The sequence below is a fragment of the Phaenicophaeus curvirostris genome, chromosome 1 (genome assembly GCF_032191515.1).
Source record: "Phaenicophaeus curvirostris isolate KB17595 chromosome 1, BPBGC_Pcur_1.0, whole genome shotgun sequence".
NCBI classification, from domain to species: Eukaryota; Metazoa; Chordata; class Aves; order Cuculiformes; family Cuculidae; genus Phaenicophaeus; species Phaenicophaeus curvirostris.
Genome location: NC_091392.1, coordinates 49,486,192 through 49,508,024, shown reverse-complemented (window position 1 = coordinate 49,508,024; position 21,833 = coordinate 49,486,192). Strand labels below are relative to the sequence as shown.

The 21,833-nt window shown below is 44.2% G+C and overlaps 1 protein-coding gene across 10 annotated transcripts in view; it reads left to right on the top strand.

The window, feature by feature from the left end:
• Nucleotides 1–21,073: 21,073 nt before the first annotated feature.
• KCNC2 (potassium voltage-gated channel subfamily C member 2) overlaps nt 21,074–21,833 on the top strand; it is a 99,203-nt gene continuing 98,443 nt past the window's right edge. For all 10 annotated transcript variants that reach the window (XR_011337498.1, XM_069857649.1, XM_069857612.1 and 7 more), the window contains exon 1: nt 21,074–21,782. Coding sequence is in view for 9 of the 10 variants with exons in the window: in XM_069857649.1 (XP_069713750.1) it covers nt 21,144–21,782 (639 nt within the window). In the remaining variant the exon portion in view is untranslated. The remainder of the gene's footprint in view (nt 21,783–21,833) is intronic.

The window sequence follows — 21,833 nt, the reverse complement described above, 5'->3', positions numbered from 1 at the left end:
TTAACTACAAGGTCAGTTATACATCAGCGACTGCCTTAAAGCATCAGGTATGATGTCTATGGTGAATTTTTAATGGAGTTCACAAAAGTCACTTTCCATCTGTCCAGTTTTTCACTGTCTAAACTTTAGATGGTGACAAAGAATTGAAACCAACTTCTACTCAAGGCTGGCCCACCATGCTTACAATTAGCAGGAAAACACAGCAAGTGTATTTGAACCAGAGTCTGCGGTGTCTGGCTTTTCATTGACCATGCTCTCAATGCCCTGATTAATTGTGTTCTGATTTGCTCTTATTTAGATGTAAACATTTGACAAACCTGAATCCTTTTCTTTGATCAGTGGTTTGTAGCTTTAAAACTTTCTGGAAGTGCTACTAGGGTTTGCTGCCTTTAAAGGTGTTTCAAACAAAACATTTCCTATATTTGGTACCTTTCTCAGGATTGCCCGTGTTTTCTGAATTAGGATGTTTTCTTAGCTTGAAGTGGTGTTCTCAGAGAAGCTGGTTGGCTTCTTTCCTGAAACTCACTGCTTAATAACACTAGTTGTCTTCGTGGCACCCTGATTTACTGCTCTGCTAAAAAGTCTTAGCAACCTGCTGTAACTGAGAATGCCAAGTGCATTATACAGCAAACATTTTGTCCTATTAGATGCGCACTCTCCCAGAATACAAGTGGAAATTAATGAGGTGATGTAACATTCTCAAGGTTCTATGACTACATCATCAAATGAACATGCACTGGCATGGTTAGGTGGAATGTTTAAGAGCATTTTTAGGAACCTTCAGTAGTGTCATTTTGTCAGTTAATGGAAATATGGCATCCTCACCTGGGATAGCTTCGTTGCTCACAGGAGGTGTTCTAACTGATTCACACCCACAAACTCATTTCTCTTCCATAAGAGTCACTGACAGCTGATTAAATGCTGTGGGTTTTCAGGCCCAGAAAACCAAAAAGATTAAAAATGTATCTTCCACTGCATGTTTGTAAGGAGGTGCTGTTTAGTTTTGAGCTTTGGGGACAGTTATTTGGATTTTTTTTTCTCTTGTGGGTTTTTCAGGGGGTTTTGTTATATGGTTTCTTGGATTTGGAGGTTTTTTTTCTGGTTGATTTTGTTGTTGTTGTTTGAGGTTCTTTTTTAGGATATTACTCTAACACCTAACAATTTATCCTTCTTTTCCTTTATACTCATTTTAGAGATTGAGATAATTCTGTATTTGCTTGTCATATTGTTAACCACTGTGACTTTGAGATGCTGTCAGAGGCACTGCCAGTGATGAGAGATAGACAAGTAGTGTCTCCTTCCAGACCTATTTAGGCTATTTTTTCCCCGGAAAACTTTTCAAAATATTACCTGAAATGGAAGGTACGTTGGAAAGAAATGTGGGAAGACGGTACCTACATACTCTACCTATGAAATATTCTGTTTTGTGGCTCCTACACTTTTGTTGCATCCCTTTTTGATTGTAAGGAACTAAAGCCTTAAAGATGTTAGAAAGAAAGTAACCTTCAGGAAAAAAAAAAAAATCTGTTTATCTCAGGTTTCTTTATGACTGTTTTGTCGTGTTTACCTGGAATTTATAGTATATGGGTACCTGTTTTCTGGCTTTGTTCCTCCTCACTTGTGTTATACTTTGAATGGAATTAATTGGATTTGTGCATGGAAACTTCTGTGTTTGGTGCTACCAGCAGAATTTCGTGTGTCCAACATCCCTAGAGAAGCAGCTTCAATATAAGAAAAGTAATAGCTGTGGTTGTGTTCGTTGTGGTTTGATTCTTGCAGGCTGCATTCTCACAAAAGATGTCTAATACTTTAGCATCTTTTCCTGGCTTCCCCTCTATCTTTAGAAGAAAAGAGGAACCTGAGAGACTTGGGAAGAGGTAGACAAAAAAAAAAAAAAAAGATATCTAGGAAGTGTCCTGCCTAGGTATCGTGCTAATGAGGATTTTCATTGCAGAAACTTCACACTGCTCTCAAACTGTCTTTTTGAGCAATCTGAAAGAACCTCTCTGGCAGATTCCCTCCAAGTACCAAAAATAATGAAGTGAAGACCTGAGGGGTTCTTCTCTGAGATAGCCACAGTCAGCAGATAGTCCTTCACAGACGCTGGTGAGAGGGACTCAACCTCGTGGCTGGGAGAGGTGGTTGTGCCTGCTTTGGTGCCAGTGCCGATGTCCTCCTGCCTCACTGCTGACCTCTTTGATGACTGCTGCGATGGTGTGCGCCTTTCATAACCTGTGTTGTGAGAGGCTTGTGGGAAAAAAACTTCTTGCAGAGATTTAGCTACCTACCCATATCCCAAGCTGGAACACAAGGACTGTCCCTCTCATGGCAAAGCTACTCTTCATAGTAACTTCTCAAATCATCAGCCACTTAAGCAGCATAGCTGCAGGTGAGAGGAATGGACAGAGGCAGAGGCTGGACAGAGATGAACTAGAGAGAAGATGTGAAGAAAGGTTAAGCAGAACACAATTGGTAGCAGTTGAGGTCAGTGGGGGAGATGAAAGAGCAGTGGATGGCAAAGAGCTCTTTTGCAGCAGGAAGGCAGCGGGGATCTGGGGGGGCTTCTTCCCTATCTTGTCCCTGTACTTCTATTTTATGCTGCATATCACACTTGATTATAAGTTGGGACTGAAACTAAGCAGGAAATGACTAACTCAGTTTCAGAATTATTCAGTTCCAAGGATATTTCCTGGTGTTCTGGTATCATTTTTTATCGATCCCATTTTGGGATGGGGTGTTGGTATTTCCGCGTGTGCTCATATATTAGAAGTTTCGGCCAAGACCCTCACAAAACTCACTTTGGGAGGAGCATGCCATGGGCAATACCTGCTTTACAGTGCTTTATGCTTTGTGTGGGGAACCCCCAAACCATTATAGGTAAGCGTAGGTTAAAATCAGTGGAATCTAAAATAGCAGTTTTGACTATGTATCTTAAAGCTGTGTTCCATTTTCTTACAACCTCTGTCGAGTAAGGGAACATGTAATGACTCTTATGACTAATTCTGGGATCCTATGATTTGTCTTGGTGTGAATTAAATCCAGTACATACACCAGTAGAATTGTTCCCCTGGAGTAATTTCTTTTGACAGTAGTATTTGCCTTGCAGATTTTCGTGATTAACCACAGGTTTCAGTTGCAAATGCTGCAGTTGTTTTCATCCACTGGACATTTTTCAGTTCTTTTCTTTTCTCAGTGTTTCCAAAGGGAACAGCAACAGAGTTCAAAACAACTTTAACATTTCTTTTTGTCCTTTAAAACCAGCATTTTGGAAGTGGCCAATATAGCAACACAGTTTAAACCAAGTTACAATATTCTGGTTTTTATGGACTGAATATGCTTTTGACAAATACCTGTTCTAGACATTAATGTTGCATAGATTTAAGCAACCATTGTGAAATAAGCACCCCAGAAAGTGATATCGGATTGATTATTTAAATTGAGTCAGTGAGAATGGAATCAGTTACCAGTGCCAGGTAACTAACTTTGCATATTCCTTGTGTTCTTTTCTGACTCTTAGACCTTTTTCAGACTATGTGATCTCTAGGAGAGGAGATAGAAAATTCTTTCAGTCTATTTTTGCCATGTGTGCTTTGGCATATTTGTGAGGAGTGTCTGGTCAAAGTTACAATGCCAGGCTAGCTGTCTCCTTGTGTTTGAAGAGATGAGGACCAGTCGAGGTGGATCACCATAGCTGGCAGCTCCCACTGGTGCCTAGCCAGGAATGGGATCTGGAATGTTCTTCTGCACTTACAGGTCTCAAAGTGGGGGTAGGAAACCAAGATTTGCTTGGCTAACTCTATGGCTGTTCTTCACCTGTGGCACCGCACCTCACAATTCACTTGTTGTCTGTGGTGGATGTGTTCCACCCCACCCCTGCCTTTAACCACACCAGTGGCAGTTAAAACACGGCCTCCAGAATCAACAATAGACAGGAAAATACAGAGGCTTCATGGATACAGATCATCAACACCAGCTGCATCAAGACAAAGTAACAACCAGTCTCACAGGCAGAGAAGGAATACAATGAGGAACCTCAAAACTACTACTGGACTGAAACACTGCGTGAGAGATGCGGGTAAAATAGTCTGTGAGGGTATAATTGCCCAGGGACTCCTTGTTTCACGTCAGCCTCTCTCTGTGGAATTGGTCTCTACCCAGAGCTGATCATGTTGCTCTATCGCTCTATTCAATTTTTTATTTTATAAAATCTGATGCCTGAGGGCTCGCTTAGCAAAACTGTGGTTTTTAACTCTGGAGAGAACTGATGCTGGGCCCCCTGGTGGGAATGTATGTGAATTGGGGGTAACCAAGTGACATAGGCAATCGGGGGTGCACATATAATCCTTTGGCTATAAGCACATAAATTTTTTCACTATAAACACAAGTAACCTGACTTTGCCTCGTACTTCATTGCAGAAAGCAATAGTGTGACCTTATCATCAGACTCTGTTAAATCACACTTTTATTTAAATACAAGTTTTATCTACAAATGCATTTATGACAGTGTCTGAGAAGGTTGTTGCCATATTTGTGCCTGGAGGTGTTGGATACAGTCAGCAGTTGTTTTGTCTGTTGCATGTAGCCCAAGGAAGATGATGGTTACAGTTAGGAAGAGGCCAGGCTCGAGCCAAAGGCTCACTAAAGCAAGCTGGAGGTCTAGCCAAATCCCAGCTGGATTATAGTATTATTTGTGCCATTAAGGATTCTCAGCATTAAGTTGCAGCAGGTCTTTTGTGCTGGAAGAGCCCTCTCATGACTGCAGTCTTCAACATTTTGCTCTCTCTAGGTGGATAAGATAGTAGACCAGTTGCTGCAGCTCATTCAGAGCTACAATCTGGCTGCCCTGCGGGATTACTGGAGTTATCTGGACTCACATGTTTTCAGCCATTCGGAAGATGTGTACTGGCCAACAGGGAACAAGCTGAAAACCAGCTTATTCTGATAGTCCATACTTTGTCCATACCAGCTTATTCTGATAGTCCATACCTTGTCCATACTGTTCAGGTAGCATTCGATTTTTAGGCTTCTGTTTAAAAAAGGATCCTTGTCTCTGAAACCAGGGCAATGAGATACTTCTGTGAGCCTTGGTGTGTAAAGGGACAAGAAATTCCTGTGCTGCATCAGGAGTGTAGTAAGGAGTTTGATGCAGACTCACATGACAAGCTTGTAAAGAGGTTACAGAAGCTCATGCAAAAGGGAAATATGGTTAACTGGGAGCAAGATATTCACACCTAGACATGAAGGCAGGTCTCCCTCAGAGAGGATGGCTGTTTTGCTAGCTCAGTCCCTCTTAGTTTCTGTTAACAACTTGGATACTGGGAGAGGCCACAAGGTTTGTAAACACCTTCTCGCGTGGTGTTGCCATGAGGACAGAGGAGGACAAGAACAGTGCTCAAAGTGATCTTCATAAATTGAAGACAAAGGCAAAAGAAAGCCCCAAGCACCAGTATGTAGCTAGGAATAGTCAACTGCTCTGATGCAGATAACTGAGCAGGCAGCAGCAGTGCAGGGAAGCGCCTTGTTGCAGCACCAGGGAAGCAATGGGCAGGATTGTCTGTATTCCTTTCACTCTCACCTGCTGGCAGGACTTGGCCAGTCCTTCCAGGGACCACAGTTCTTAAAACAAAAAGGGAGTTGGAAGATCCAGAACTAAAAAAGGTGATGTGAAGTTAGTGGAGTTAAGTTTTAGTTTGTAAAAGAGGGGAGAAGTGAGCTTCAAATGTATACAATGTAATGTGGGAGAGAAAATAAGTCTATGGTTTTTGTTTGCTTTTAATAGAACAGAAACTAATGAACTTAATTTGGAGCAAAGATTGTCTTGTTGAAACCCTAGGAAAGTCAGTGGAATATATGATGCAGGGTGAACTTTGGCAGACAGAGTGGAGTAACGCCTGTCAGAAATTCATGTTTCATTTCTTATAATTTAAAAGCAATGTTTCCCCCTTGATTCCATTCCATGACTGAAAATCTCAAATTATGAGTGTTGGTGGAGGAGTCAAAATCTAATGAACATTTCTGGGAGTGCATTTCTTTTATGTTTTGTTTTGCCCTGTGTTTACCCTGAGGCATGACTGTGCTGCCTGAATAACATAGCCTGAAAAGACTTCCATCTGATGCATCTATTGTAAAGTTGAGTAATTTGAAGTATGCTTTGGTCTTTTCTACAAATGCTCATGTCTTATGTTAGTGTACAAACTCCAGCAGTTTAACTGGCTATCAGTGTAAATGATTAGTACAATTTGCTTTGGCTTTTAAACAGGATAGTGGAGACTAGAAAGTGGGTCAGACTAAGTGCATTTGTGAGCTTCTCCTAGTGTATTTGAGATTCTTTTGTTCCTAGATGAATCTGTTAACTCTAACCACTTGCTCTGTTGGGTGGTGAAAGTAGATGTTAGTGTGCTCATAACATTAGAGCAAATATTCCTAAAACCCATGTGGTGGCATGAACAGAAGTGTGAGCCCTGTTCTTCTTCCTGTGTTTCAGGCCGGCTGCAATGACAAGGTGCAGGAGCTTTTCCTCAAGCAAGCCTCTGAGCTGCAGAACCAGACAGAGTGCAAGAATTGGTCTGTCCTGCTCTTCCTCCCAACCTCAGACTCCAACACAGCCTTTGCACATATTTCTTGCACCAGTGGACAGACACATTTATTGTGTCTTTGCACAACTTCCCAACTATCTTATGTCAGTCTGTGCATATCCTTTTTTTTTTTTTTTTGCAACTACTAGTTAAATCTTCCTTGCCCTGGTATTATACTTACCATTAACAGTGATGCCAAGAATATAGTATTACAGAAGTTGCTGCGTTCGGGTGATTGTTTAGAGCCAGGACTTAATAGGAAGCCATTGTTTACCAGAAAATGTTGGAATAGTTATTCTTCAACTATCTGATGAAATATTATATTATATCTGACGATATATTATATTCACAGGCCAACACTGCAAAGGGAAGCCTCCCTACTACTATAGGTGAGTGGAAATACTCTTTCTTCACTTACAGTCAGAAGAAATCAGTCTGGAAGAGATTTCATGAGGTTGTCTACTGCATTATCCTATATTATCTGTAAAAGATAGTGTGCCTGCCCTCTTCTCATTTTTGATGGAGTTTCCACCATATTGCCAGGTAATCTGTTATACTGCATCACTGCACTTCATGTGAGAAAAAGTTCCCTACTGATTAACCAGAATCTTTCTTGCTGCAGCTTAAGCCGATTACTCTTTCCACTATCCCATCCTTTCCTTATGCACCAACTTTGAAAACTATTACTATATCCCCTTTGATCTTAAGTATGGTAAATATGACTGCTTAGGAAAATTATGTTAACTGGACATATTTAGTCCATTCGCAATATCCTCCCTTAAGTGCCAGTTGGTGCCTTTCTTGTTCTGAATGTGATGATAGGCACAAGAAACTGAAGGGGAATGTGTTAGCAACAGCTCTTTTCAGGCATTGCATGTAAATGTGTCTCTTCTTAGGCAATTAATAAGGGACATGTAATATAACAACACATGCAGATATTTATTAGAACAGGTTTTATCATTGTTTGTTTTTGATAGAAAATGTTTTTTCTTAACTAAAACATAGCTTTATTAGATTTTGGTAGGTGCACTGATCCCTGTTCCTGTCTCACCCACAGAAGTGTGGGTAGACCACCTGCAGTCTACGGATACTTTTCTTTAATTCCCAAGCCAAACCTCACTTCTCTGGAACAATATTCAAGATGTAAGACTTCTATTATTTCACACTGCTCTGATTTTCCTCCTTTTACATAAATTAGACTGTTTCTACCTTGGTGAATGGAAAGGTTTTTTTTTCAGTAAATGTAGTGAAAGAGCACTGTGACCAGATGAGATTTTAATTCAGTCCTCTCATTAACTTACTACTGCATTAATTTCTGCAGTGCCTTCCCCCTTCTTCCCAGTGAATTAACTACTATGAATAATAAATAAAATTACGAACTGCCTTTCACTCTGAAGGAGCAGACCACAAGGTTGCTTTACACACTAGCGAGGATTATGTCGAGGTTACTAACTTGTTAGCATTCTTTTTGGCTTAATTGCATTTTCTTTCACAAAAACGAAAGAAGTAGTAAAAACAGTTCCCAATAATCATGGACTTCAAACTGTTCCTCTGCACTTTTACTTCAAAGGCAGTCTTTTTGATAACTTGTTAGGTTGACTTGTGCTCTTGTCTGTAGAGCATATTTGATGGCAGTAGTTAATGTAGACTGTGCGTTCATAACTCATATCTATGAGCTTAAAGGTGGAAAAAGATGGTTCTGACACTTGAAAGACAACCTAGAATGATAACAAGATAGGAATGCTCAATTTTGATTGGGTTTTAATTGCCAGTTCCTAGTGTCTATGCTGGTTGATAATGTTGGCATAGTAGATGTCAATTTAGTAATCTAATAAAATATAAATGGAGGCTGGTGACGTGTCTTTGTGCTACTGGAAGTGCATTATGTCAACTCTGTATTGTGAAGCTGAAACTCCTGTTTCCAAAACAGCAAGTGTTGGTGCTCTTCCTTTGGGAGAAGCAATGGACTGGTGGCCTTTTTGCCCATCTGTATTATTGAATGCATTTTTACCTAGGGAAGGGCTGGGTGGCTGTAGCATGTAAGCTGACACATGGAACCTCCTAAGCACTTTTCAAAACTAATATTAAAATCCTAAGCCAAGGAGTTATTAAGAAAGTGTAAATAACCCTGATAAGCAGTGCCATTTTTTTCCAAGATTAGTATAATATTCCTATTAATTATGATACTGCTGGATTTTAAACCAGAGCTTCCTTTTCTGGAGGAGGGGTAGTAATCTTTCAGTTACAGCATTGGGAGAACCTTAAAGGCACACTTAAGATGACAGCTCTGTTCTCAGAGCACCTTTTTTTGCAATTTTACTCCCACCGTGCTGCTTCTTTTCATGCTGGAACTTTTTGAGCTGGGACATGAGTCAGTTACTGTTTCATTAATACGTTTTGTAAGTTTGAAACTCCTTTTAGGCATGGGCTGAGCTGGGCACTATGCAAACAAATGCTTTAGGATACAATCCTTGCTTTAGAAAATGTAAAATCCAAGTTGAAAAAGGAATGGAAGTGAGAAGTGAAGACAATGGGAAACAGAATTTTATGTTAGCAGTACAAGAAGCTAACATCTAATGTAACCACAAACATCTCAGACTGCCTCTTGCTTAACAAATATCAATGACAGCGATTTGTAGAATGAAAAGATTATCAAAAAGTCTGAACAAATCTTCATCTCTGCATAAATTAGCAGGAACTGTAATAGAGCTTAGTATAAATAAGAGTTTAAATATTATGAAGCTTTTCTTTGTGTGGGCAGCTCCCAAATAGAAGATCTTTAGCATTCTTTTTAGAAAAGTCCTTTCAATCTCCCACGTGATGCTTCTTGACTGCATAAAGTTTTATATAAAATAATTATTACATGATATGGGAATGCTTCTTCCATTTTGGCTGTCAAAATTTACTAAAAAATATAATAGGAAAGATTTTGTTGTTACTGTTGTTGTTGTTGTTTTCATGTGTACTGTTGTGGGTAACCTCCATCTTGAGAAAAAGCAGATGAGAACCCAAGTGGAACAAAGTGGTAGTATGGGAATTCCTCATGCGTGGGCTTGCCAGTAGCTGTTTAGCATATTTAAATGGCATTCCTCACTATGGCAATGGCAGACTGACTTTTGTCTCCCTGCCAGTCCTGCTAACTGCTGAACTGCAAGCTAAGTAGAAGGGTGAAGGTTACAAAACTGACACCCTGAATTCCCACCAGAGGCTGGCATAAGCTTGTACTCATGTTGCAGCCTGTGTGCTACAATTTTGAAGTGAAAATATCCGCTTAAGAGGGGTGTAAAACTCTCAGGTCATTTTAGCCTGCATGCTTTCAAGCTGTAGAGAGATGACAAAGGTGTTACAGCAACCCAGCCTCAAAAAACACAGCCACGGGTTGTTGTGGTAAGGTCTCCGTTAGTCAGTGGCAGGAGTGTGCCGCATAAATTTAGGCAGCTGCTTTAGGCATCTCTGTTGTGTTGATATAGTCTTTAGGCTGTTCACTTATTCTGCAGAAAAAGCAGGGTCCTCCAGATGTTTAGAGGCATGTCTTTGTCATCTTGAATATGTAAAAGCTTAGGGTAATTACCATAGCTAAACTGACTAGCCAAAGTTAGGAGGGCATTCATTCTTCCTATGGGATACAGACATTAAAAATCGATCCTTACTGTACTTTCTGTGGTTTGGCAGATCAGATCAGTTCAGGACCTAAAAACTGTCTCTGTTCCAAGTTCCTGCTATAAGAGATATGCAAAGCCTTAGACAAGACTGCTGATACCCCAGCAGCCCCGTTTCATCCAGTTCAGACACACCTCTCCACAGCTCCACTTACACCCCGTGTGCATGAGACAGGTGCACACGGCTTGTTGGCTGTGTTGTACCTGCTTTTCCCCAACTCAGGTGGTGTGCTCAGCAAGACTGCCCCTTAGCAGCATCTGCACCAAGAGCACACACCTTCCCTCACCTGCTCCAAACCAGCACTAGACCTTTTTTATTCCCTCTGAGGCAGGCATAGATCCATTAAAGCAGGGCAGCTCAAAACAAACTGGGAAAAGCTCTGAATGGTATTGAATGTTGCCGAAACATTTATAGGATAAACATGGACATGACATGTTCTTTGGCAACTAAGTATGATTGTCAATGTGACTAATGTGATTTTACTCTGTGCTTAAGATGTGAGCTGTCTTGTTCAAAGACATTCAGACACTCAAGAAATCAACTCGCAGTTTTACAATCCTATTTTATTTTCCCTGTAGTGAGATGGGCTACTAACTGAGAGTTAGCAAGGCTGTGTTTGCCAACGGTTTTGTACCTGAGCATGGCCTTGCACAACTCTTTAAGTTTCATTGGCACCTTGCTTCTAAGGAGGAAATGCTGATGATGGATTTGGTATTTCCCAGCTGGCTCTCCTCTGCCAGATAGAGTAATGGTCCAGTTCACAGGTTGTAGCAGAAATCTATGCCAGCACCTCTAACTTTTGCCAGCAAGACTGAAGCACAGGCAGAGGAGATGCAGTGTTTATCTCTTGAGAATACTGTTCTGTTTCCATGGCAGTAGACAGCTCATTCCAGATTTGGGCAATCTTGTCTGCAAAGAAGCATGAAAAAAATTAGGAGAGAAAAACTTGACTGCAGCTGAATGGAGGCAGTCAAAATTAATCAAGCTTGCATACACTGAGATTGGGTCTGCTATATTAGATTGCAGACACTATGAAGAAACCTTTTTGCTTCCTGCATAGCCAAGGCACCTGATTTAAAATCTGCCTGCCTCAGTCACTGAGACTGCACACGACTTCTGCCACTTGCACTCTAGGAGTTTCTTTTTTTGATAAATAAACTATAACTGCTCACAATGGGCAGACAAAACCATTGCAAAACATAGTTATTAAACTTTGAATCAATAGTAGGGAATGAACTACTATTACAAAATATCCTCAGTACACTGAAGGAATGGTCAGTTAAATGGCTGTTGCTTCAGGGATGCCTTGAAGACAATCGGTGTGAACATCTTCAGAAGATAACCCATTAAAGAACATCCCTTGCCTTCTTGGGGTAGATATATTATGGTCTCTCACTAGAAATTAATGAAAATAATGGAGTTTGTTAGCCGCAGAAAGGAGTAAAATGGTAGATGAGATAGGTTTCAAGTTAAACTCAAGTGGAACACAGAAACTAGGTGGAACAATGCCAGAGTCATCTGAAAACCCTTGTTGTCCTTTTAGTGGGTTTTTTATTGATTTCGATGGCATGTGAGGGAGTGTTTTGTGATTCCCCCAGATAAATCACCATCACACGTGGTTCGTGTATCAGTTGTGAAGTCATTTTATGAGAAGATCAGTAAAAGTCAGCATTAAGTGAAACATAAACCTGCTCCCAGAAAATTTTTGTAAGTGCACCTTTTCTTTTAAAAATGTAGACTAGCTGTTCAGTAATAGTTTGAATATTGATTAAGGTAGCAGATAGTGTGTGTGCTGGATGACAGATAATATAATTTACCAAAATAGAAATGTAAAAGTCTCTCTTTCTTTTTTTTTCCCTTAGGCTACAAATTATGTCTAACTCAATTTGATAAGTTCAGAGATTTAGAAACTAAAGATTGCTTGAAGTTTCTTTGTAAGGATGTTTAGTGATACTTTTACAGTCACCCTATAAATTGGTTACTTCTTAATACAAATACAGTCTTTGCCAATGAAATGAAAACGGCAGGTATTTCAGAGAAAACTATATTATAGATCTGGGGATTTATGTGGGGTTACTTTCTTTTTCTTTTCTCAAGAGGCTAATAAAATAGATAACAAGGTACCTCTTATATTTAGACAGATTGCATTTAGGCAGCATGCTCTTCTGTAGTTGAAGAAAAATATTTGTCCTGTATCTTCTAGGTGTTTTTTAATTATTTATATTATAGGATTGCCTAAGACTTGCAACAGGATGAGTCCCTCACTATGCTGACACAGTTTTTTTATTGAGGTATTGTCAAAAAACTTGAGTCAAAATAAATGGGATCAGTAAAGAATACAAAATTGCAGAAATGTTGGGAGCAGCATTTCCCAGAGTTTTCATGAACCTTATGCTCCTGTGCCAGGAAGTGGAAGAAAGGTCAGTGGAGGCTAGCTCAGCTTGTTCTGGGCATTTCCCCGTTTCTCCATATCTTTGTACTATCTGATTACAGATGGAAAGATTCACCCCTTTTGAATGATGGAAGCTTGTACCCAGCATCCGTAACTAGTTTGGAGGTACTGCACTTATTTCTCTGTCCCTCAGGACCCTGGGGGGCCTTTTTACCCCTGCCCCCCAGTCTCCTGGGGGTTGGAGAACCCGGCCCAGCCAATTGCAGCAGCTAAAACCAAGCAGTTCAACTCCCAATTCCCTTTCTTTCCCTGGACCCCTGGGGAAAGGGAAATGAGAGGAAAAGATTTGCAGGCTGGAAAATAAAACTACAGTTTTAATAGAATAATAATAATGATTATGAAAATAATAACAAAATAATAAAATATATACAAACATATGAAATCATGCCCCCACCTCTCGATGATGATGCATCACTGAAAATGCTGCAGAGCAGACATGAGGGAAAGGATACGAGGCTAGGAGGGAGCTGGGCTAAGGAAGTGGATTCAGGAATGAACAGATCTGGGATCATGAGCAAACAGACAGATGAGGTCCTCACTGGATGTTAGCCATCAAAGAAGAGAAAGAAACACTTGTGACCTCTTGGTTTTACACTGAGTATGACGTATATGGGATGGAGTACTCTGTTGGTCAGTTTGGACCCACCTGTCCTGTCCACCTCTTCCTGTAGATGCAACCTTTTTCGCCTCTTTGAGTTACAGCACTCCACTAGCTCGAGGATAGCCTTGGTTACTACAGGAATAAGTATAAGCATTGGCCTTTCTGCTAACCAGTGCCCAGCATTGTCACTTCTAGACAGAAACACTGTTTGAAAAGGATGCAGTTAGCTTTTAGAAAATGAAGTTACTTAGATGAGACTTAGCTGAAAACAGGAAACTGATTCTGCTGTAGCTCAAACCACAACATTTCTGTAAATATGTATAGCACCTGGACGAAGCTCAGACCGTATACTTACATTCTACTTGAACTAAAGAGTAAACACAAGCCGAGGAGCTCGGTACTGTTCTCACTGTTTAACTAGTCATCTTTACAAAGCCACTATCTTGCTTGCAGATGACAGTCCCAAGGAAGAGGAGTTGTGTACTGGTAAGTTATGGATGAGCAGGACGCATCACTGACTTTTAACTGGAATAGAAGCAAATTTTTGGGACAGATCAAAAATTCATTCATACTAATTCAGCGCTGGCCACTAAAAAGAAAAAAAAAAGTAAGTATGGACAGAGCCTGAGGCAATGCCTCCTTTTATAAGCAGAATGTAATATCCTATATCTCTTGAGAAAATGTGCATCCTGCAAATGTGAATCAGCACTGACAAAGCTACTTGAATTACAGCTGAAATAGAATCATAGAATCATAGAATAACCACTATGGAAGAGACCCACCGGATCATCGAGTCCAACCATTCCTATCAATCACTAAACCATGCCCCTCAGCACCTCGTCCACCTGTGCCTTAAACACCTCCAGGGAAGGTGAATCAACCACCTCCCTGGGCAGCCTGTTCCAGTGCCCAATGACCCTTTCTGTGAAAAATTTTTTCCTAATGTCCAGCCTAAATCTCCCCTGGTGGAGCTTGAGGCCATTCCCTCTTGTCCTGTCCCCTGTCACTTGGGAGAAGAGGCCAGCACCCTCCTCTCTACAACCTCCTTTCAGGTAGTTGTAGAGAGCAATGAGGTCTCCCCTCAGCCTCCTCTTCTCCAGGCTAAACAACCCCAGCTCTCTCAGCCGTTCCTCATAAGGCCTGTTCTCCAGCCCCTTCACCAGCTTCATTGCTCTTCTCTGGACTCGCTCCAGAGCCTCAACATCCTTCTTGTGGTGAGGGGCCCAGAACTGAACACAGGATTCGAGGAGCGGTCTCACCAGTGCCGAGTACAGAGGGAGGATAACCTCCCTGGACCTGCTGGTCACACCATTTCTGATACAAGCCAAGATGCCATTGGCCTTCTTGGCCACCTGGGCACACTGTTGGCTCATGTTCAGTCGCTGTCAACCAACACCCCCAGGTCTTTCTCCTCCAGGCAGCTTTCTAGACAGACTTCTCCTAGTCTGTAGCACTGCACAGGGTTGTTGTGCCCCAAGTGCAGGACCTGGCACTTGGCCTTGTTAACCTCATGCCATTGGACTCTGCCTCTGAAGGGACACCCCATGGAGCCCAGCTCCACCTCAGCCCCCACAAAAGAACTAGCAGATTCTGTATGAGAAGTGCCTGAATTGGAAAGATTAAAGAGATGGTATATCTTGTGATATTGGATGTCTGTCAAAAGGGAGGTTGCTTTGAAATCTTTTGATTATCTGTGGGAGGATTGGACAACCAAGAAGGGGATGACAAGAAGGGGATGAGAACATACAGGTTGGTATGCCCCAGAGTCTCATCCTACAGCAGAAGAAAACATGAGGATTTCTGAAGGAAAATGTGGCTAAGACCCAAGACAGTAGCTGTGTGTGACAGGGCTGCAGTTGGAGTTGACATACAGTAAAATGGTCTAGTCTCAGCTCTACAGTGATGTTGCTTCACACTCCCCTTCTCAACACACCTTTCTTTTGAAAAAAGAAACTTGAAGCCTATTTAACGTACTGTACACATATTTACTCCTCTCTTCTTGCTTGCAGGGAAGGGTATGATGTAGCATGGGTTGTGCTGCAAATTACCAAGTAGGCAATGCAATTAGAGCTCACCTGTTTTTTTCTGCTGTGACTTCTCAGAAGGCCCCAGTCTTGGGTTCCTTAGTTTTTTGGGTTTTTTTCTTTGATAAATGTAATGTACAAGTTTTTCATTTTTAATATGAGCAATATCATATTCCCAACAATTTCACAATGAATTGAAGATCTAAGATGGGGGAAAGCAGACAAAGCATACCTGTGTGTATGTAGTGCCTCATACAGGGGACTCTCACCAGCTACTGAGGGACTAACACATTGATGGCTTTCACATTTTTCCCATCTGTCTTGTCCAATCTTAGTTTTATTTATATTTTCCTACAGTAAGAACTTTTTTCACCATTTCTGTGGTATTAATCAAGGCAAGCTTATATTTCAGCTGTGTTAACTAAAAATGCAGTTGTGCTTTGGAATTTAAAAATAATGACAGCTTTCTGCTGGTTTTGTTTCCAGCCCGGTACAATTTAACTACACCATGGCTCCCTAGAGTTGTATTCTCAAAGAGTTACTTAATCTATTAATTCTCTTTTTTTTTTCCTAGTTGAGAGTAGTGATTATGACTTATCATCAATGTACTTCAATATTATGTGGCTGTTGTGTTCTGCAAGATCTATAATGAATTAGTACATGTAATTGTAAATAGTAGAGATGATTATAAATAATGAGGGAGAACAGAAAAATACATGAAAGAAGAAACAAATAGGAGTTTAATAAATTGTTAATGACAGTGGATATTTAAAATTATTAATTCATTTACCTAACCATCAACAAAACTGATATAAATTCTTCACATTTTGGCTCTGTGGCATTGTCTTCAATTAAAATTTTCCATTACAAAATTGATTTTATTTTTTTGGGTTTTTTCATTTCCCAATTACAACATCACATGAAAAATATGAAATAGTGGCCTGCACTAAAAACATTTGATGGCTTCTGCCTCTCATGTTCTTCTCAGGAAGACAGAAGTTAACCTTTCCAGGGCCTCCTAGTCAGCAAGGACAGAGCTCCTCCAGAAGGTGACTGCAACTGAGGTACGCTGCATTTCTTCTCAAATCTCTTTTTCTTTTCCACAAGTCCTTTCTTCCATTTACTCTTTTATTTTTAGACAGCTGGTAACTTGATGAGTTTGCAATATAGTACTCAAGCTTACAAGAAGAATGATTGCTACCAGTAAATAAAATGCTCATTTGGTTTGGATTTCTCATAGCAGTCTTCACATCTTATTTTATTGCTTTGTCAGTTGAAACAATCACACAGGACCTTTCCTTTCATAATATCTATCCCAGCAGGGAACATTGGTTATGTATTGCTCAGTGCCACTCAGTTATTCAAAGAAAATTTCATATTCTGAACTACAGAAATGTTTCCATTTAACTTTTACATGAATATATTTGAAAGCATGTGTAAATAATTGTTGGTTGTTTCCTTTTTTTCCATTTGCAAATATATTTTATGGTAAGACTCATTCAGGAGGCACATTTCTCTCTTACATGTGTCTCATGCTTCCACTTTTCTTGCAAACTGAGGAGTGCAAAAATTTAGGTCAGTCTCCTGTAGTGAAGAAATAAATTCATAAATATTACTATGGTTGCCGATGTAGAATATTGTCATTCAAGAAAATGTCAGCTCTGGAAAGTCAATGCCTAATATAATTTCATCCTTCATTGAGAAGTCTGTCACATGCTGGAAATAAAAGGAAGAGTGACACATGGAGAAATTAATAGCATTATATTTAGTAACAGACATGTAGAATATAGACATTTTGATGCAACTGAAGGGCAGTTATATTCTGCAAGAGACCATTCCTTTTCTTACCAATTGGAAAAAAAAATTTCTGTGGCTTATTATTCCCCATGTAATAAAAAACCCTGTGCTTAAAGTCTGAAGTGTAAACAGACTTCTCAGACTACATGCCTTTTTCACAGCATTGGCATTATGGGGTATGACTGTAAAGTTTTTTGGGGTTTTTTTGGTTTTTTTTATGAGATGCTATCCTTGTTTGTCTTAGGTCTCTTAGGTTGTTGGGTGGGTTGTGGAGTGTTTTTTTAGGGGGTGTGCTTCGTGTTTGGTTTTGTTGTTGTTATTTTGGTTTTGGTTTGTTTTTGTTGTTTATGGTGGCTTGGGGATTTATTTATTTTAGCTTTTTTTTTTTTTTGTGGAGGGAGAGTGCTTGCTTTGAAACTTGACAAGATAGGTGGGACTTACCAGAGTGAGAGTTCAGAGGGTATTCCTGGTACTCTGTGATGACACAGTCTGTCTCTTATTTTGGCAGCTACTGCCACCCCATGGTTTTCCATAATGGTTGAATGCCGCAGAGCTTTAACATGTTACGTTTCTCCAGAAACCTCTCCTAGGTCAGATAGAAGACAATGAATATTCAATCTGGTCTTCTTCCTTCCTTCTGTATGACCCCTTTTCAGAAAAAAATCACCTCTGCAAAGAAATGCAAGTATGGCATGAGAAGTGTTGCTTTGGTTTAGGATGGGCAAGTCCTTTCCACTGGATTTACAACTATGTAATTCAATATTAATTTTGGCTCCCAGGCATTTTCACTAACTGATTATATCTGCTTTGGCAGAACATTTTTCGCTTCTCTTTTAGGAACTTCAAAACATACATCTGGAGAAAGCTTTTGAAACTAATTTCTTAAAGTTGCTGCTGCTTTGGGAGTCTGTGTATACATCACGGATGCCACATACAGACAGATCTGGGTTAAAGCAAGCTGGTCTAAGCGCAGTGTCCTTTGAATGTTGCTTCCAGCAGAGCTTTGCCCTCCCAACACCAGAAAGTGCCCAGACGAAGTCTCTGGTGCGGAAGGGGGATGTTTTAGATACCATTATTCCACTCGTTTCCCTACTTCATGCCAGGGAATAGCCTTGATGTGAATGATTTTTCTTTACTCTTGATGTGGAGGAGATTTTTCTTTTGAGAAAGCAGCAAGAGGGATCACCTCTTATTTAGTTTATCTTCTGTCTGGGGCTGGAAGCTTCTTCTTCATTGACCGACCCAGCTGAAACCAGGCATCGGTAAAATAGGCCGTAGGAAATAACTCAGTTGGCTTGGAGGCAGAGTCTTTGGTTCAGGCATTGGTCGCCTTGAATGGGGAACTCAACTTCACTCACTCCAAAGCCTCCAATGCACAAGGTGTACCGAGCATGGTGCTTCTCCGCTGCACTGTATCTGGTTTTCCCAGCCGAGATAGAAGCCAGATCCCCTATCCCCAAGCCTTCCTTCCCCGACTAGTGGAGGTGGGGGCTCTCTGGACAGCCGGCCCCAGCTCCGAGGGCTCCCCCAGCCCCTAGGGCTCCATCAGCCCCACACACAGCGTGTCCCGGGGACCGCGGGCACCGACCTGCCGCTAAGCGACCCTCTCCTGGGGGGCTGCGCATCTTGCCTCCACAGTCACCTGTAGCTAGGTGCTGCTTTTCCTGCCTGCCTCTGAAAAAAAGGCTCTTTGCAGCTCCGCTCTCTTCCCGTGTGTTTCCCTTAAAATCATAGAATCATAGAATCACCAGGTTGGAAGAGACCCACCAGATCATCGAGTCCAACCATTCCCATCAATCACTAACCCATACCCCTCAGCACTTCGTCCACCCGTCCCTTAAACACCTCCAGGGAAGGTGAATCAACCACCTCCCTGGGCAGCCTGTTCCAGTGCCCAATGACCCTTTCTGTGAAAAATTTTTCCTAATGTCCAGCCTAAACCTCCCCTGGTGGAGCTTGAGGCCATTCCCTCTTGTCCTGTCCCCTGTCACTTGGGAGAAGAGGCCAGCACCCTCCTCTCTACAACCTCCTTTCAGGTAGTTATAGAGAGCAATGAGGTCTCCCCTCAGCCTCCTCTTCTCCAGGCTAAACAACCCCAGTTCCCTCAGCCTTTCCCCATAAGGCCTGTTCTCCAGCCCCTTCACCAGCTTCGTTGCTCTTCTCTGGACTCGCTCCAGAGCCTCAACATCCTTCTTGTGGTGAGGGGCCCGGAACTGAACACAGGATTCAAGGAGCGGTCTCACCAGTACCGAGTACAGAGGGAGAATAACCCAATCCACGCGTTGCCTCTGCCGGGTAGCCGCGGTTCTCGCCCTCGCTGCCGCCTCCCCCCGCCCCACGGGGCTGGGAGCGGGGGTCCGGAGAGGGGCCGAGGGAAGGCTCCCCTGTCCCCGCCCCGGGGAGGAGCTTCAGCCCCAACCGAGGTGCGTTTTTCCCCTTCGGGTTCGCCCTCGCGAAGAGGCGCTGGGCTGGCGGCAGCGGCGTTCCCCGAGGTGCCCCGACCCCGCCGCCCATGGCTCCGCTTTGCGCCGGCCGCGCTCCCTCCCGCCCCCCGCGTGGAAAGGCGGCGTCTCTCCTGTGAAAATGAAGGGATCGGGATCCCCGAGCGGGCGGCGGGAGCCGCGTTTGCGCCTGTCGGAGTTGAGCGTGGAGGGAGGTAAAACAGCTGCCTGAACGCGAAAAAAATCCACCCCAAAACCAAAGGAAAAAAAAAACCCACAACCTCAACAACAAGTAGTTGTGTCGTGGCGGAGAGGCAGGCAGCACGACTGGGCGCTGGCGGCCGCCGCTCCGGGGAAGAGGAGCAGCCGCTCTCTCCCCTCCGGCACAGGTAGCGGAGGGCGGCGGGGAGGGAGAGGGGGCTGCCGGGGGGCACGGACCCCGCGGGGCTCCGCCGGCTCTTCCCCGCCATGCACGCTCGTGTCTTCATCCTTCGGCTGAGAAAGTAGCGAGCTCCGCGGACACGGCTTTTCCAGGGTGTGCCCGCTGATCGCGGAGGGGCGGGGGGGGCTTGGTATTTCTTCCCAAAAGGCGATCTCTCCCTCCCAAAATAGAGAGGAAGGAAGAGACAAGCGTCTAATCCCCCCCCCCCCCCCCTTCCCCCGGTTAAGCTGTTAGGATAGTAAAAGATAGATGCCCATTAAATAATTAACCGCACACTTTCTATTCCATCATCTCGGTTCACGCAGCCCTGCGAGGGAGAAGGGGGTGGGGACGGTGGCGGCTCGGTACGCGGGCGAAGCAGCGGTGCCATTTCGGTATCTGCTTTCGGGGGGAGCGGGAGGGAGCCCGCAGGTTTGCCCGGGGCCGGGGACGGGCGAGCCCCCTGCGGGAGGAGCTGCCGGGCGGGGCTGGGACCGGCGGCGGGGCGAGCCGGGGGGCTCTCCCGGTGGGAGATGGGGGGGATGGAGGAGGCTCTGGCGGGCGGTGACGGCGATGGGTAGCCCCCTCCCTCCCCCCACCCCCGTCTCCAGCGGTGCTCGGGGACCTTCTCTCCAGCGACCGAGCTGGTGAACGGGCTGGAGAACAAGTCTTGGGAGGAGCGGCTGAGGGACTGGTGCTGTTTAGCCTTGAGGAAAGGAGGCTGAGGGGAGACCTTATCGCTCTCTGCACCTATGTGAAAGGAGGTCGCAGGGAGGTGGGTGCGGGTCTCTTCTCCCAAGCGACAGGTGACAGGACGAGAGGGAACGGCCTCAAGTTGCACCGGGGGAGGTTCAGATTGGACATTAGGAAAATTTTTTTCTCCAAAAGGGTGATCAAGCCCTGGCAGAGGTCGCCCAGGGAGGCGGTTCAGTCCCCGTCCCCGTGGGTCTTTAAAAGACGGGTAGATGAAGCGCTTAGGGCTGTGATTTAGTAGTGGACGGGTACAGTTGGGCTCGGTGATCTCAAAGGTCTTTTCCGACGCAGAGATTCTACGATTTCTTCTTTCTTTTCGCGTTTAAGGCAGGAGCTCGTCCCTCGCCCGGTGACCGGTCCCCCCGCTCCATCCCCGCCGCCGCCTCCCGCGCCTTCCCAGTCATGTCCGACCCGGAGCGATGGGGAAGCTCGAGGACAACGAGAGGGTGATCCTCAACGTGGGGGGCACGCGGCACGAGACCTACCGCAGCACCCTGAAGACCCTGCCGGGGACCCGCCTGGCCCTGCTCGCCTGCGAGTCCCAGAGCGAGTCCCCGGGCGGCGAGGAGCCGCCGCCCCCCCCGCCGCCCCCGACCCCCGCGCCGCCGGCGGGCGGCTGCCCCGAGCCCGGCAGCGGCTGCAGCGCCAGGGACGGCGCCGCCGCCAGCGAGTTCTTCTTCGACCGGCACCCGGGGGTCTTCGCCTATGTGCTCAACTACTACCGCACCGGCAAGCTGCACTGCCCCGCCGACGTGTGCGGGCCGCTCTTCGAGGAGGAGCTGGCCTTCTGGGGCATCGACGAGACCGACGTGGAGCCCTGCTGCTGGATGACCTACCGCCAGCACCGCGACGCCGAGGAGGCCCTCGACATCTTCGAGGCGCCCGACCTGCTGACGGGCGAGCCGCCCCTCGACGGTGACGACGACGACCTGGCCGCCAAGAGGCTGGGCATCGAGGACGTGGGGGCGACCGCCGACGGCAAGGGGGGGCGCTGGAGGCGGCTGCAGCCCCGCGTCTGGGCGCTCTTCGAGGACCCCTACTCCTCGCGGGCGGCCAGGGTAAGCGCTGCTGGATGGCGCTCCCGCCCGGAGCTGCTGTAGAGGCCGAGG